Source organism: Filicampus tigris, chromosome 4 (assembly GCF_054856515.1).
Source record: "Filicampus tigris isolate MCC_2025a chromosome 4, RoL_Ftig_1.0, whole genome shotgun sequence".
NCBI classification, from domain to species: Eukaryota; Metazoa; Chordata; class Actinopteri; order Syngnathiformes; family Syngnathidae; genus Filicampus; species Filicampus tigris.
This window is the reverse complement of record NC_141220.1, coordinates 4,199,195-4,215,268: the sequence shown is the minus strand read 5'-3', so window position 1 is coordinate 4,215,268 and position 16,074 is coordinate 4,199,195. Positions and strand designations below refer to the sequence as shown.

At 40.1% G+C, this 16,074-nt stretch overlaps 3 protein-coding genes and 1 long non-coding RNA gene across 7 annotated transcripts; 2 read left to right on the top strand and 2 right to left on the bottom strand.

Moving 5' to 3' along the window:
* Nucleotides 1–480: 480 nt before the first annotated feature.
* On the top strand, nucleotides 481–9,649 carry LOC147148200 (uncharacterized). 4 transcript variants are annotated; one of them, XM_086029458.1, is made up of 3 exons: nucleotides 481–520; nucleotides 4,156–5,590; nucleotides 9,166–9,649. In XM_086029458.1, exons 2-3 carry the CDS (start codon nucleotides 4,160–4,162, stop codon nucleotides 9,310–9,312), a joined length of 1,578 nt encoding a protein of 525 aa, XP_085885584.1. In that variant the 5' UTR covers nucleotides 481–520; nucleotides 4,156–4,159; the 3' UTR covers nucleotides 9,313–9,649. The 4 variants fall into 4 exon arrangements, with proteins under 4 accessions (XP_085885584.1, XP_085885582.1, XP_085885583.1 ...); XM_086029456.1 differs by lacking the exon at nucleotides 481–520 and adding an exon at nucleotides 902–968; XM_086029457.1 differs by lacking the exon at nucleotides 481–520 and adding an exon at nucleotides 3,372–3,446.
* Nucleotides 9,472–9,913, bottom strand: LOC147148199 (phosphatidylinositol N-acetylglucosaminyltransferase subunit Y-like). Its single transcript, XM_086029461.1, has one exon. It carries the CDS (start codon nucleotides 9,911–9,913, stop codon nucleotides 9,701–9,703), a length of 213 nt encoding a protein of 70 aa, XP_085885587.1. The 3' UTR covers nucleotides 9,472–9,700.
* A 127-nt stretch (nucleotides 9,914–10,040) lies between these two features.
* On the bottom strand, nucleotides 10,041–10,613 carry pyurf (PIGY upstream open reading frame). The gene is made up of 2 exons (XM_086029460.1): nucleotides 10,355–10,613; nucleotides 10,041–10,187 (listed from the first exon to the last, which is right to left on the bottom strand). Exons 1-2 carry the CDS (start codon nucleotides 10,543–10,545, stop codon nucleotides 10,058–10,060), a joined length of 321 nt encoding a protein of 106 aa, XP_085885586.1. The 5' UTR covers nucleotides 10,546–10,613; the 3' UTR covers nucleotides 10,041–10,057.
* A 1,321-nt stretch (nucleotides 10,614–11,934) lies between these two features.
* Nucleotides 11,935–13,792, top strand: LOC147148197 (uncharacterized). Its single transcript, XR_015086642.1, has 5 exons — nucleotides 11,935–12,148; nucleotides 12,432–12,554; nucleotides 12,796–12,933; nucleotides 13,050–13,178; nucleotides 13,241–13,792. It is a non-coding gene; the product is annotated as an uncharacterized LOC147148197 (long non-coding RNA).
* The last annotated feature ends 2,282 nt before the right edge of the window (nucleotides 13,793–16,074 follow it).

Below are 16,074 nucleotides of genomic sequence, written 5' to 3'. Positions count from 1 at the left end.
TGTATTAGAAATTAAGACATAACATGTTCGTGCAAGCTTGGCACACCTTTCTTTGGGCAGTTCCCATTCCACTTTGCAGCACCTCTCAAAATCAGGTTGGAGGGTCGTTTTCCCGTGGTAGGTAAAACCTTGCTCCAGTCTTAGGTCCTGAGCACTCTGGAGCAAGTTTTTCATCCAGGAGGCCTCTGTAAATTGCTGCATTAATCTTTCTTCAGGTTCTTACAGCTGAAAAACATCCCCAGAGCATGATGCTGCCACCATGCTTCACTGTAGGATGGTATTGGTCAGGTGATCAGTGCCTGGTTTCCACCAAACATGACATTCACACCAAAGATTTCAATCTTTGTCTCATGAGACTAGAGACGTTTCTTTCACATGGTCTGAGAGTCCTTCAGGTGCCTTTTGGCAAACTCCAGGCAAGCTACCATTCGCCTTTTACTAAGGAGGGGCTTCCGACTGGTCACTCAACCATACAGGCCTGATTGGTGGAGTGCTGCAGAGATGGGTGTCCTTCTTGAAGGTAAGAGCTTTGACAGAGTCACCTAGTGACTTCTTGGGCACATCTCTGAATAAGGCCCTTCTTCCCTGATTGCTCAGTTTAGACGGGTGGCCAGTTTTAGGAGTCCTGGTGGTTCAGAACTTCTTCCATTTATGCATGATTGTGGCCACTGTGCTCATTGTAAACTTCAAAGTAGCAAAAATGGTTCTGTACCCTTCCCTAGATTTGTTCCTCGAGACAATCCTGTCTCTGAGGTTTCAGACAATTCCTTTTGAATTCGTGCTTGGTTTGTGCTCTGACATGCACGTGTGGGACTTTATATAGACAGGTGTGTGCCTTTCCAAATCCTCAAATCAACTGAATTTACCACAGGTGGACTACAATTAAGCATGACCAGTGGAAACCTGATGTGCCTGAGCTCAGTTTTCAGCTTTGTGGCAAAGACTGAATATATTGTAGTATGTGTACGGTATGTGTGAATTTTAATTTTTAGTTTAGTTTAGTAGATTGTCATTATGGAGTGTTGTGTGTAGAATCTTGAAAGGAAAAAAAATGAATTTATTCTATTACGAGCGACGCTGTAACATTACAAATTGTAGAAAAAGTGAAGTGCTGTGAATACTTTCCGCATGCACTGTACTGGTGGCTTCACTTTCACTGTCATTTTCACTCACTTTAAGAAGCAAAATCCTCTGTGTGTGCCTTCCTTGGATGCCATCTTAGCGTGTCTTATGTTTGTTTTCGTCACTTCCATTTCTCTTCTCATGCTCTGACTCGCAGCCAGCAGCTAATACGAGTGATCCAACTCATTCAATTGGCCCAAAATTGCCAGACAAAAGCCAACAGTTTGCTAGGTGTGCCACGGCCTGCTATTTTGCCTGTCGTGTGAGGTCACTCAATTTTAAAAATCAGTTAAGATGGTGAAGATTATTGTGGGTATCTTGATTGACATTGGGCTTAACTTTTTTTCTTTTTTAAGAATTCGCCATAGCATGACATTTTGAGGTGCTGAAAAATGTCCCTTTAGTAGTTCGACACAGTTTTCGTCTGTAGAAGCAGCACCGAGTGTCTTGAAAATCCGTTGTCCCTCGCTACCTATTGAGCTTATCAGTAGGGCTTTCCTCCGAGAGTCGCTAGCGTCTGAAAGCCCGGGTGTTTCAAATTACTCTAGCCAACGAACCCATGGAATCGTCGGGTCTCCTGGAAGGGCGAGGAACGGAGGAAGAGGTGCAAGAAGCGAATCCAAAATCCTCGTCGCCAATGTTGTGTAGGAATAACTCGTGACGGTGCGCTCGTTTATTCTCAAACCGCTAACGCTAACATCCCAACTGTCACTCTCAGATCCTCCTTCCACACAGATGCCTTCACAGGGCTGTCCCTGCTTATGCCTGTACATAACACATGACACACTACCAGTCAAATGTTTTGACACGGTTTGTCATTGAATAGCATGAGGCAGGGGCGGAGCCAGAACGCGGCTAATGGGTGGGCCTGGAAAAAGCAGGGAGGTCCTGAATATTTCTCTCACTGAGCACAATCCTCCTGTCCCGACATATCGTATATTCAAATAAAATGACAAACTGAATATGACGTTCAGATCTTCCTTGGATAACCACAATTATGCCATTCAACACAACGTAACTCAAATCCAAAAATAATTTTATAATAAGTTACAAAAAATTTTTAAATACCATATTTTCCCGACTATAAGCCGCTACTTTTTTCCTAGGTTTTGAACCATGGAACCACGGTTTATAGACCGGTGCGGCTATTCTGTGGATTTTTCTCCCACCACTAGAGGCGGTCTAACAGGAATTAAAATACAATACAATACAATTGCCATTAACAGGATGTGACTGCAGGTGGATGAGTTCAACAGGCGAGGGCACTATGCACTAAGGTTAAGCGCGAGGCGTTGCATTGGGTGGTATGCGGAAGTAGAGCAATAAAAGGACGTTAGCTGACAAACTCAGCGAGCAGTGAAAGGAAGATAAGTACTTTATTTTGTCTTGGTTCTGTTCCGTTTTAATCAGCAAAGTTGCTGCCGTGTTAAAAGGCACTGTTAGGAAAGAATCTGTTCAGGTACATACATGTACATTTACAGTTCAAAAATCTTTCTGTAAATGCAGTAAATATCAAATTTTTCAACATAGATAGATGCATCTTATATATGTTTTTTTTTTTTAAATAGAGTGGGTGCGGCTTATATAAAGGTGACGCTTATAGTCCGGAAAATACAGTATATATTTTTTTCATGAATCTCACTGGGTGGGCAGTCTGTCAGTCCGGGTGGGCCTGTGCACACCCAGGCCCACCCATGGCTCTGCCCCTGGCATGAGGTGTTAATAATGTGGAAACTATTCCCAAACCAAGCTTGAGCCAAAAAAATGTAATAAAATAGGGGTTGTGTCCCATTCTTATCAGAAGTCTTTCTGCAATAAAAATCTGTGGAATTGTGCCAATTCAAAAACAACACATGAGGGATCGGTCAATGATGTGTACTTCTTCTTCATTTAATCCGAGAAGCATATGATGGTGTTGAATTAGGAGTGTTTCCACACGAATCCCAACAAATTTAGCCTTTATTTGCAACCTTGTACATTCTCTTCAGTTTAGATTTGGTGGGATGACGATTTAACTACGGTAACAGATTCTAAAAATGGATGCACCACCTATTGTGGTTGTTTACAAATTTAACTACCGGTAGAAATAACCCTAGTACACGGATATCCACTTTAATAATAATAAAATAAAAGTAGCAAGACCAGTACCAACACCAGTAGCAACACATATTTATAGTATTGGTAATTTTAGTTTAATCAAAGTTGGACGAACCAAGCGGGAGAAAACGTAAATTACGTTGCGTTCTTGAATGCAACACAAGCTAGCAGTGTCGGCGGACACTTTTGATGTTACTCGAGCTCTACTTTCTGCGAAATATATTCAGGTATACGAGTCGTTATGACGCAATTAAACTTTACAGTTTGGACACCGACTGCTTGTAAAATGAATGCGTTACAGTATAGACAAAGAAACACTTCAAAAACGTGTATTATTATGGCGAAAACGTGTATAATGGTGGGAAATTTGACCGATTCGCTTCACTGTATTTATTACTGTGTTGACTTTACCTGCATCGAGTTCTCGTTTTTTTTACGACGTTAGCTTGGAAACACTGACTAGTATAAATTAAGTTTGTTGCAGTCTACTTATTCCTTGCACTTGTTTCCTTTTCCTTTTAATTAGACTCATCAACCCGGCCGTACACTGCTGGGCTCTCACGAAATTGCAATTATTGTACTGTTAGGCGATTTTAAATCAGTGCCTTCTCCATTAGCTTCTATTAAACACAAGTACATTACAGGTAGATGTTAAAAAATATTTTACTATTGTGCTGAAATAAACCACTTAACAAAAGCAAATCAGATAGAAAGGTAACATCAGTACAAACGACAGTATCATCCATCTTGTAGATGAAGGACTCCTGTGGGTCAAAAGCAATGTATTGTTCCTCGTTGCTGTAGTTTTTTTTTTCAATAACAAGCATGGTGCAACATAACTTAGTGCTGTTTAAGTGGCCCATAAACTGGCAGTAGTATGATTTAATCACTCAGTGGATAATGGATAAATGGATGGTTGTTCCTTCTGTTTTACAGACCCATGTCGGACGAGATTGACTTCTTTTGGGAGTCCCTGATTTCTCCTGGGAGAAGTAAAAAGGAAACAAAATCAAAGAAGAGCAAAAATGGGTCAAAAAGAAAACACAACGTAACCTTAAACATAAATGACATAATCCAGAAAAACAAGAAAAGCTCCGTATTAAAAGATGTAATGCAATCAAAGAAAAACAAGAAGAAAAAGAAGAAGCAATTGGATTCAAACAGTTTACTTGGCAGCAGCGATTCCGCAGCAACAGTGGAATCGAAACTTCACCTGTCAAATCTGATATGCAGCAGCATAATAAGGAAGCAGAAGTCAGATCACACAATTCAGGACACCAAGAAAAAAGGCCAAAGAAAAAAGAAAGTGGCCTTTGATTTGCCACATGACTTTGCATGTGTCAAACGTCCCAATTTTTCCTCTGCACATCCCCAGTCCCCAAAAGAGTCTACAGAGTTGAAGAAAGCTGCTGTAAAAGATGGTGAGCGAGCTTCTCCGGTCAGTGAAATAGCGCAGCATCAGTCTCAACTACAAGATAACGACATTCAGTGGGATGAAAGCAACAGCCAGGACTTGTTTATCACCCAAAAGACATTCAGATCACCTTCCTCAGACTCCAGTGAGGAAGTCAGTTACAAATCTACTACTACAACTTTGCAACAATCAGAGATATTAGACAACCGTTTGGACCAGATAAAATACCATCACAAGGATTCTTGTCAGCATCCAAGAAAAAAGAAGCGACAGAAGACAGCGAAGGCAAGGAGCGTAAAGGACACATTGCATAGCCCAAAGAAGAAATGTTCCTTCCAAACAGAAGGTGCAAGCCCCACCGGGGAGAAAGAGCCTTCTTGCTCTTTTCATCCAAGGCCTAATGTGAGGAATCTTTACATGGACGAGATGACCGTCGCTGATAGGTCACCAAAGGTTGCAAAGTCAAAGCAGTATCACCGCGAGGAAAACCAGCACGCTTTTTCATGCTCGCACCACAAACTCCTCAAGCCCACAACGTGCACCACCACCCAGACAGAAAACTTCTTCACTGCTGAACTCTCCTCCTACTTTGCTTTCTCCACAAAGAGACGACTGGCTTTGTGTTCTGATATTGCGAAGCCTTTGGATCTGAGCTTGCCGCAAAGGGCCAGGAAAGACCTCAACAGGTGTTTGCATGTGAAGATGTCAAGCGAAATCAGAGAGGCTGAGCAGTGGGGTGAAAACAAAGCGTCAGGCAGCGAGATCAACGTGCCTCCATTCTGTTGTTCAGCCACACAAGACATAGAGGTGAAAAAAGGGCTTGGTGATAGTGAGAAGAGGAAAGCAGAGACCGTCCTGAGTCCTCCGACGGAGTCGGAGAACAAGTCGGGCGACACGACCACCTCCAGCGACTGCAATGACCCGTCAGGCCAAAGCAAAAAGGTTGACTTCAACCAGGTGAGAAGAACCCACATCCTCATCACTGACATTCAGGGTCATTTGCTTGTATAGCAATTTGACATTTTCTTATTTTAGAATTTAAAATATTCTAGTATTCTGAGATTAATATCTCCCACCCCGCAAAAAAAAAAAAGAACTACGCTCTAAATTCATGCTCTCTTCCTATGGAAATTGTGCTTGTTGGTTCTTTTCAGATAATTGAGAGGTTTTAAAAAGAAGTGAACCCCAAAAATAACATATTTTATGCAGGCCCACTAGTCGAAATACGTCATTCTAATTGATTTTGCGTTTGTTGAATATGAGTCAAGCAGTAACGACCAATCATGGCTCAGCGTCAGAAAACAGGTCAGCTGTGATTGGCCGTTACCTAAGCCCTGAGCAACTGTGATGTCATTTTCAGTCAACAGAAGTGACAAAATGGCCGCCCCCCGAGATGGCTAAAAACGGGGGGATTTTTCTGCTCAACTCATATTCCACAAACACAGTATTAATCAGAATGCCATGTTTCGACTAATGGAAGCACATAGAACACATAATTGCAAATAATTTTTTTGAGTTGACTTTCACTTTAAATTTAGGTCAGAATAAATGTCACTTATTGCCACATTATAAGGCAGTATAACTCAGTGATCTCTTCCAGCCAACACTTAAAAAAACACACAAAAAAACCACTTAAATATAAAATTGCTCTTTTTTTATTTCATGTCCTGTGATTAAATGGTAACCAGTCCCAGGTAAACTTAAAAAATGTAACACTGGTCAACAGCAAATTTTAATCAGAGATTACCTATGTGTCCCCAAACGTATTTTTGATGCTGATTTAAAAAAATGGATTTACTTTTTTCATAGCACATTAGGTTTTTTGACATATTTTCATTTTCTGTTTTTAAGTTAAAAAAGCTTGCACAATACAAATCTTACCAAAAGTTGTCATTTATAGGTGGCATTTCAGAAAAAAACGCACTCACTTGTTGCTTAATTAAAAAATATTACAAAATACATTGCTATTGATTTGGTGGCGTCAGTGTAGCATCTCTGCTTTTTGCTGATGATGTGGTTCAGTGGGCTCGCAGCCAAGTGTGAAGCAGTTGAGATGAAAATCAGCACCTCCAAATCTGAGAACATGGTCCTCAGTCAGACAAGGGTGTGGAGTGCCCTCTCCAGGTCGGGATGAGATCCTGCCCCAAGTGGAGGAGTTCAAAATCTTGGGGTCTTGTTCACGAATGAGAAAAGAATGGAACGGGAGTTCCTCAGGCGTATCGGTGCAGCGTCTGCTGTGATGCAGACTCTGTATCGGTCTGTCATGGTAAAGAACGACCTGATCCGCTCACCTATGGTCACGAGCTGTAGGTTGAGTGACCAAGAATGAGATCCCGGATACAAGCGGCCGACATGAGTTTCCTCTGCAGGGTGTCCGGTAGAGCTGTTCGATTTTGCCTAATAAGAAAATACCGATTATTTTCTCTCAAACCCGATTTTACGATTACGGTTTCTTTGTAGAATAAAAAATAATGAAAAATGAAGTATTTTGAATGTCTTTTATTTAAACTTAATTTTTCTTTTTTTGAACTCAAAATGCCAGTCAATTTAACTTAATACACACAGAACAATCCATTGGGATTAACAGCATTTTACTTGCACAATAGATTTCAGATCTGTTCTTAATTAAACCAATAATGAAAGAAGAAAGTGCATGTACCATCTGAAACGAAATCATCAACATGAGAGAAGGAAGACAATCAAGTTTATAAACCAAACAGTCTGTCAGCAAGTCATTTTGTCAACCAGCTAGTGACTAGCCTTTCACCTTTCTCCCTGGTCTTACTTAAACATAAATCAATGATTAGTGCAAAACTGTCACTCAATAATACAATGCACTGTCAAGCTTAGTCCGATTGGACCAGAGGTCCGTTGCAGAGGAGACAAAAAAGGGACGACTTTCAGACGTTGAGTTACTTGCTCACGGGTTGTATTGTACATGCGGGGCACACACTACACTACAGATCTATTTTTGCCCGATTTATTAACCAAACGCTCATTTGCCTGAGCAAATAGCAGAATCGCAGAATTGTATCGTTGTTTTGGACTGTGCGCGCGTTTTGGACTGTGCGCTTGTGGGAGGAAGCGAAAATGCAGGGGAAACTACGGTGGCTTAGATACACCAAAAATAGCTAAATCGAACGTGCCGATTTGAACGTTTTTAACATCGTTTTATCCAGAAAATTCGGTTACGGTTCAAAATCGCTCGGTCGAGCAGCCCTAGTGTCCGGGCTCTCCTCCACCTTTAGAGGAGCCGATGAGGTGGCTCGGGCCTCTGGTTAGAATGCCTCCCTGGTGAGTTGTTTCGGGCATGTCCCACAGGGAAGAGGCCCCAGGGACGACCCAGGACACAGCTGGGAACGCCTTGGGATCCCCTGGAAGAGCTTGAAAAAGAGGAGAAAGAATTTTCGGCTTCCCTGGTGCCCCTGCGACCTAACCCCAGATAAGCGGTAGAAAATAGATGGCTGGATATGGCATATTATTACTATGAAACCTGGTGTGCTAGAGAAAAAACAGGGGCAGATTCGGAATCAGCACAAAAACAATCTAGAAAATTTATTTGCATCTGTGATTAAAAAATGTGTTGACCATGCAGTGTCATTGAGCAAATCTTAACAGTGCCCACAAACACTTGTTTGGTATGCACTTGACATAACAGATGCATCACTTCATTAACTGTTTTTTTTTTCTTTGACCTTGATGTGCCCATATCACTGGAGCAAGGTCAGTATGGACACATCTGACAAAACTGCAGCAAGGTCCATGTTTTCGTCCATCAATTTTCTATCCGATTTGTCCTCGTTAGGGTCACAGGTCAGATGGCGCTCAGCTGACTTTAGGGTGAAGCGCGGGGTACACCCTGGACTGGCCGCCCATCAATCGCAGCGCATGTAGCAATTGTGTAGACTGCTCGACTTTACTACTCCTCCACAATGAGCAGCGTGACGTCGACTAGATGCAAATCACGTTTGTGGCGTGAGGAGGCAGAGCGGCTTGCAGAAACATACTGTATGTGTGCTGGATTAAATTAGTTCATCAATTAATGTACTTAAATTCCCTCTCTTTTTTTGAATGTTTTTTTTGAAGTGACTGAGAAAGCAGTAAATCAGAAAAAAAAGACAGGCTCAGAATGGTGGGCCCAGAATGAGGACGGGTTCCCCTGTTTTGGCAAATATGAAGGAGCGAACTCCACACACTTTGCATCACAGAAAAATAATTTTCCTGAGGCTATACAGTCATGTGCTTTCAATACCACTAGCTGTCTTTGCAGTGAAAAATGTTCTTTCACTATTAAACGTAGCAGTGAGTTCTGATGCTTCATTTTGAAACAATAGTTTCTGATAGCACGATTGATGCACTTATCAAATGGTTCCATTGTAATTCATTGTTTGATGCAGGTCAATTCTTTTTCACCTTTCTAAACAATATCTTGTCCATGTTGAACTAAAGGTCTGGAGACGTTTTGCTCAAGCAGGAATTAAAATTGAAATTCCAAATGAATGAATGTACATGAATGCATCGTTTGCTTCCAGGTAAGGCCAGTGCAGATGAGGCTGAACGAGTCATTCTTCTTCAAGACCAAAGGAGATGGACACTCACCCAGACCTGAGTCCCCTCTGATGAAACTTTCTCAGAGCAGAGCGAGTGAGAAAGAAATGAAAGGCAAGAGGGGACGCTGAGGTTTATCGGAAATCCACAGTATCCTGCCGTTATTTGTCTACCACACTTTACTTACCTTCTTTTCGTAAACACAATTTATTGTTTGGGTTGAACGCCAATTAAATTGTACTTCTGGAAATGAGCGAGGCTCGAATAACAGGCAAGAGCACCAGCCCGAGTTTGCAAGTAAGCTTAAAGGATCGTTTAATAATTCAATGTTGAAAGTAAAAGTGTGATGTTGCAGGTACAGTGTATTGCATTAAAGGAACGTATTTACTGTAAGTTACACATGCTGTTCTTTATTGTCTACCAAAGTGACTTGAGTTTCTAAAATACAAATAAAAAGGAGCAAACAAGGGACAGTGAGTCACTGATTGAAACTTCATTGATGAACATGACATCAAAAAATTAATTGTGCCTGAAGAGCTTGATTCCCATCCAGCTCCACAGGTGGAAGAAGACGTAGACAGGGATGGTGACGGGCAGCAGCAGACTGTAGAAACACAAATTGTTGCTGCTCGTGCAGCCCTGAGGAAAGTTTTCATCCACTGCGGCAGAGTAGAACAAACCAAAGAGGGACACGACGGGGACCAGGCCCACCATCATAGACAAGGAAAACATGCTTGCAGGTGGGTGAGCCACTTGAAACAAATATTAGTGACGTTATTACATAAGCAGAACCTTTCACGCCACTTTGCTGACTATTAGTATATGAACTTGGGTACCAAAAGTTTAGCTAAGGATGCAACTTGGACAATTCTATCCTTAAGAAGGTGCGTCTGAGTCTTTCTGGACGAGTCTGGCTTCCTGGGGGATCATGTTGGGGATTCCGTCGATGATGGGGTACGCTATACCAAGCTCGTCGTTGATCAGTTCGTTTGTTGTGACTTCAAACCTGGAGGGCAGAACAAAGTCACTCACGATGAAACTGTCTTTGCGTGGTGAAGGCTGTCTTATGTCTTGGCTCAAACTGACCGATCATTACACCCAGAAAATAAGGTTTGCTTATCGTCATTATAAAACTGCATTACGAGACCTAAACCGAAGTGTAAGATATTTTACCTGAGTGGCTTCTTAGACAGTGGACACACTAAGAACTCCAGTAAGGAAGTGTCAAACGCCTGCTGCGTTTCGTCCTTCACGTCCGTGAAGTTCCTCACAGACGTAAAAGCAGATAAAGCTGCCTGAATTGAAGGCGTGTATCTTACGTTGCGTTGAACAGTGAAAAATCTGCCCAAAACATTTCGCAACATGACCACAACCGAGCGAAAGGTTTGATCCCTAATTACTTCCGGAAAAACATTTAGTGCAACTCAAATAAAAGTCCCCCTCTGTTTTGTACGTAGCGTTTTGGAGTTCCACAGGACCATTTAAATAACAACCTCTTTTCTGTGATTGTGCTTTAATTAAAGTATATATATACATATATATTTTGAAAATTATATATATCTTGTTTTGTTAAATATCTTGTTTCGGGTTTAGTTGCCATCACTAGCATACATTTGATTCATATATGGTTGTTAATGTGTTTCTACATTTGTCCGTGTGGTGGCAGCATTGTTCTGCCTTGCGGAGAAGTCCTCTTGCACTTTCTATCATCAGTCAAACTTTGACTTGCACCGTAGCCCTCAAATCAATGATCTCGACTTGCTGATGTCGTTGCTTTATTGTCACACAATCACCAACATATGCCGCCGAAGACCACTCGACTGGCCAACACGTCAGCCAAAACAGGATTGAGATTAATCAAAAATCAAACCAAGGTCGTGCACAACGATGTAATCGCCCTTACGAAAAAGTAGTATATAAGAATTATACTTTGTAAAGTATACTTGAGTATAAGTATATAAGTGTACTCTGAACTATATACTTGTAGCGTACTACAAAGTATACAAATTTAATACTTTTTAAGTAAATAATAAGTATACTCATTCAATATATTACTAGTATATAAGTTGTATACTTCTAGTCCACAGTTTAGTTTACAGGTGTAAACTTGAAGTGTACTACAAGTGTACTCATTTATATACTACTGGTATACAAGTCGTATACTTCTAGTCCACAATTTAGTTTACCGGTTTATACTTGAAGTGTACTAAAAGTACACTCATTTATATACTACTAGTATACCAGTCATATACTTCTAGTCCACAGTTTAGTTTACCGGTTTATACTTGAAGTGGACTACAAGTACACTCGTTTATCCACTACTAGTATACTTGTAGTCAGGTTTAGTTTACAGGTTTATACTTGAAGTGTACTACAAGTACACTATTTTATATATTACTAGTATGCAAGTTGTATACTTCTAGCCAACAGTTTAGTTTACAGGTTTATACTTGGAAGTGTACTACAAGTACACTCCTTCATGTACTACGAGTCAACACTTTAGTATATCAAAAGAACACTCATTTATACACTATTTTACAGTACATTTTAAGATAGCTTCCAGTGCATTTCCAAATATATAATACAATTAAAGGTGTGCATAAAAAAAGTCATGATGATATCAAATATATCTTTATTGGAAACAGTTACTTTCAATCATTTCCTTTTTCTTCATTTATTTGTTTGGCATATCTTATATTGTTACATTTTGTTCTAATTATCCTCCTTACATCCTACATGGTGGTGTTGGGGAACTTCATCTATAGGCTGTGGGTGAAAAAATATTAAACACAACATTACTCAAATGTTATTTTTCACGTGTTCTAGATTGTTCAGCAGTCTGGCTAACTGCACATCGACTGAAGCATACAAACATAACATGCCGAAACAGGTGGGAGTTATCAAAGATATTTGGAGGATGATGCAGCAGTGATTCCAAGGACAACCAAATACAGATGGAAATGAAAAGTAAGTAACTGTAAATTGTAAGTATATTGTTCTTCTCTGTGCTATAGCTCTTTTTTTTAGCTGTGTGTCTTAGGGTCAGCTGTTAGCCATTTTCGACCTAGCTATTTTGATCTCATTTGTTGTAGCAGTTAGCTTGTTTGAGCTAGCTTGAGGTGCTGCACTTCAGTATGTAAAAAGTGTTCCTGTATATACTGTTAGTTTCTGTGTATTATATACTATTGATAATGTAAGAGATTTAATGTAAAATATAACTGATATTTATATTTGAACACCCACTCTCCAGGAAAAGGCAGAATTCCAGGACAACACTCAAGATCAGATTATTGCTTTCCACAGTGAAGATAAAGATGATGTCAACACAAGCAGCTCTTCGATCCATACACTTTCGGTTACTGCCTTTCAACAGGTACACCTATGTAAAGCACTTAGGGGCATAACTGCTTTGTTTACTTTATTTATAATTTATTGTCTGCTTCAATGTTTATGCCATATCACTGAATTATTTATTTTTATCCAATAAGCACTTTTTTTGTCTGAAAATTAAAGTATATGTACTTCTAGGCTGCTTTTATTTAACATCCGATTATGTGATTCGACATACAAGGAGTGGGACTTCAATTGTTTTTGTTGTTTTCTTGTTACTGCAGAATACCAGTCATGTTGATGGCACCAACCCAGATGGACACAATTGTAACACTTTGGCCAATGGAGAGGAAGAGCTCAATGATTCCAGCAGTGAAGATGAACATGTTGGATACAGCTTCTTGGATATGCACATTGAAGAGGTACAGTACAACTTTAGCTTCGTTGACATGTTATGTGGTGGGTCAAGGGTCATTATCTCCAGATGAGCATTGGTTTATGAACTGCATTTTCCATTCTATTGACTCTGTTCACACAGAATTATGATAAGAGTAACCAAATCAACACCAAAGAACACTCATGCTATACTTCCAGCAGTGAAGATGAAAATACTGGCATGAACTCTGAGAACCCTGCCACAAGCCAAGTAGATCTGGACATTTCAGAGGTAAATACATCATTTAGTGTGTCACTTACATTTTGATGTTTATTGGCTTAAATGTCCTGTAGATTTAGGAAGCCCTATGCAGTGATGGACTTAAATGGAGGGACTTCTTGAAGAAGTATTACAAGCGTCCACAAGACGAGAAGTAGAGGAAGACTGAGAGTCACTTGGCGAAGGTCTGCAGAACAAGGACAAAATCCTTGAAAGAACTTGAAAGACTTACAAGAGATAGAGTGAAGTACAGGTCACTTGTGCGTGACCTATGTGCCACAATTAAGGGGTTAAAGGGTTGTTGATCATCATCATCTGCCCAATACTGTAAATATAAATTGAATGAACTTTGAAAGGTACACTTCACAAGTAATGCCATTGTTTTCAGTGCAGAATTGCACACACTTTATGATCAAATATATTCACATGAATGATTTATTTAGATAAATAACACAGACTTTAAACAGAACAATCCATTGTTTGAAGTGATGCTTTATTTTACCCCAAATACAACAAAGCAATATCGACTAGCGAGTACCGGTAATAGCGTCTCTTCATTGAATAGTGACAACAATGAGAAGCCCCCCCGAGATAAAATTATTTCCACTGAGACTTGTAGACTTGTTGTTCCTTTTAGCGGTATACTACAATAATATATCTTACCTCCAGCAAATTGACAGGTGATGTAGCAAACTGCAGCCAGGAACCCTTTCTTGTGGGGGTTGTTGACTCATGAGCTGTATCAATCAGCTATGTGTAGCGCTGCTGAAATTACACTGACACAGAAGAAGGATGTGTACATAAACAGCACAGACGACTGAGTAGTTTATGTACGGCTGTAATTGATGTGTCAATGACAACATGGTGCGTGGAGACCAACACAGTCTTGCAGTGTGATACTACATATGCAACATACTGCTGTTAACGGTTGAGTTGTGATGGATATTTCCCATGAAGACGAAATAGTTTTAAAATGATAACTATATAAACAGGGGAAAGAACAACATGATCTTACTGCAATGCAGTGCAGTGTTCTGCAGGGTCTGCATTGTTTTTAAATGCAATCTTAGTCCTTATTTAGGTTTCGAGTGAGAAATTGTGTGATGTTTATGATTTACTGGCCCAAATGAGGGAACGTGCCAGAAAATGGATAGATAGGACTGTGTAATATAAAGTGAGATTGAGAACAAATTCTGAGCTCAGTCACAAATATGCTTGAATGACCTGAAAAATAAAAGTGCATTTCCTTTGCTTTAATCAATAAAAATAGACACATGAATTAATCACAGCACATTCCGCGTTCACAGGCGTCTCTGACTATATGCAGTAGCGCTGCCAGAACTTTTTCAAACCACTTTTAGGCAGATAGGATTTCTCTGCCAACAGCAGAACTACTGTTATTTCCTGCTCCTCTCCAGCAATGTTGCCCATGTCTCAAAAGACAGTAGGTTTTCATCACAGCAGAGATGCTCAGAGGCAGAGAGGGAATGTCTACTTTACAGCATCTCTTGACATTCTCTACAAGCGGAAGAAGCAGCAACAGCGAAGGCGTCACCTACATGGCAGCAGCAGAAACCGATGCAGACAGGAGGGAGTCTTGCAGGGTATATTTTGACAGATTTTATGAGTCCGCTCCACAGCAGTGATATTTGACAAAGCTTTCATCAGTCTGACACCTCTGTGACCTTTTCAGAGTCATTCAAGTGGACACGAGATATTTGCCCACTGACAGCTGGCCCTTAGGAGCCGTTCACGAGGGTGACTTTTCTGACTACTTCAGGCTGTGTTTTTTTCCCCCTGCTTTACTGGCCTAGTTTGTATTGGGGAGATGTCTTCATGTGTCAAGAAGATGGGATATGAACTTTCATAGCCCAGTGGATGAATGAATGCTTCTTTTATTTCATATTTCCCTCAAAGCAAATGTCAAAGTGAAGTGAAAAAACAATGTGTATTTGTGTCATCAACTAGCAGTGTACTACACATTGTGTTACAAGTTACTGTCTTTTTAAAGTGACTAGTTCTTGTCAGTCTCTGGACTGTAATGCATTTTGCATTACTTTTGAGTTACTGTCACCAAAAAGTACAACAAGCTGATGGCCAAAATCAAAACAAAAATACAAAAACAACATTTTGGGAAAGAGGCAAGGTATACCCCGGACTGATTGCCAGTCAATCGATATGATATTTCTGATATGATATTTCTAGAATTTACCGCAAATTGTACCATGATTGATAACCGTCAATCCGCAAATGGTACTATTTCAACAATGACAGTTAATTACTGTAACTTTGTTATATTTTTTAAAATAATTGTATTACTCCCAACACCTTCAATAAATGCATATGTTTCATAACAGCGTGATGTAATATAATACCTTGAAGTTTTCTTGCACTCACTACACTTCTATTTTGTGATCTATTACAATATAATTAGAATTCCATGTGTGGTACCCGCTGGCAGCATCAACAAATTAACCAAGTCTTACAGTAAATGTCATCATTGCGGCACACAAAGGGTCTTCAAAGTGCGGGACAGTGAGCCTGCGCTGAGAGAACATGAAACGGCTACGTCTTCTCCCACCCCCGCTCTCTTTGTATAAAGTGCATTTGGAAAGTATTCACCGCACGTCACTTTTTCCACATTTTATGTTCCAGCCTTATTCAATGGATTCAATTAATTTTCCCTTAAAATTCTGCACAGAAAAAATGAGACAAAAAAAATCTCCCAAAAAATTGTTTCGTGTTGTAATCATGGGGTGTTGTCTGTAGAATTTTGACGGATTAAAAAATAAATACATTTTACAATGAGGCTCAAACAACAAAATGTGGATAAAGAGAAACGCTGTAAATACTTTTCAGATGCACTGTAAAATTGTGTATTCGTATACAGATAATTACGATTGTAATT

Coding starts and splice junctions, on each gene's coding strand:
- LOC147148200 (XM_086029456.1), top strand. CDS start 907: ATGTGCCTGAGCTCAGTTTTCAGCTTTGTGGCAAAGACTGAATATATT. Junction 969..4,155: donor TATATTGTAGTATGTGTACG/GTATGTGTGAAT, acceptor TCTGTTTTACAG/ACCCATGTCGGACGAGATTG. Junction 5,591..9,165: donor AAAAGGTTGACTTCAACCAG/GTGAGAAGAACC, acceptor GTTTGCTTCCAG/GTAAGGCCAGTGCAGATGAG.
- LOC147148199 (XM_086029461.1), bottom strand. CDS start 9,913: ATGTTTTCCTTGTCTATGATGGTGGGCCTGGTCCCCGTCGTGTCCCTC.
- pyurf (XM_086029460.1), bottom strand. CDS start 10,545: ATGTTGCGAAATGTTTTGGGCAGATTTTTCACTGTTCAACGCAACGTA. Junction 10,188..10,354: donor CTGTCTAAGAAGCCACTCAG/GTAAAATATCTT, acceptor TCTGCCCTCCAG/GTTTGAAGTCACAACAAACG.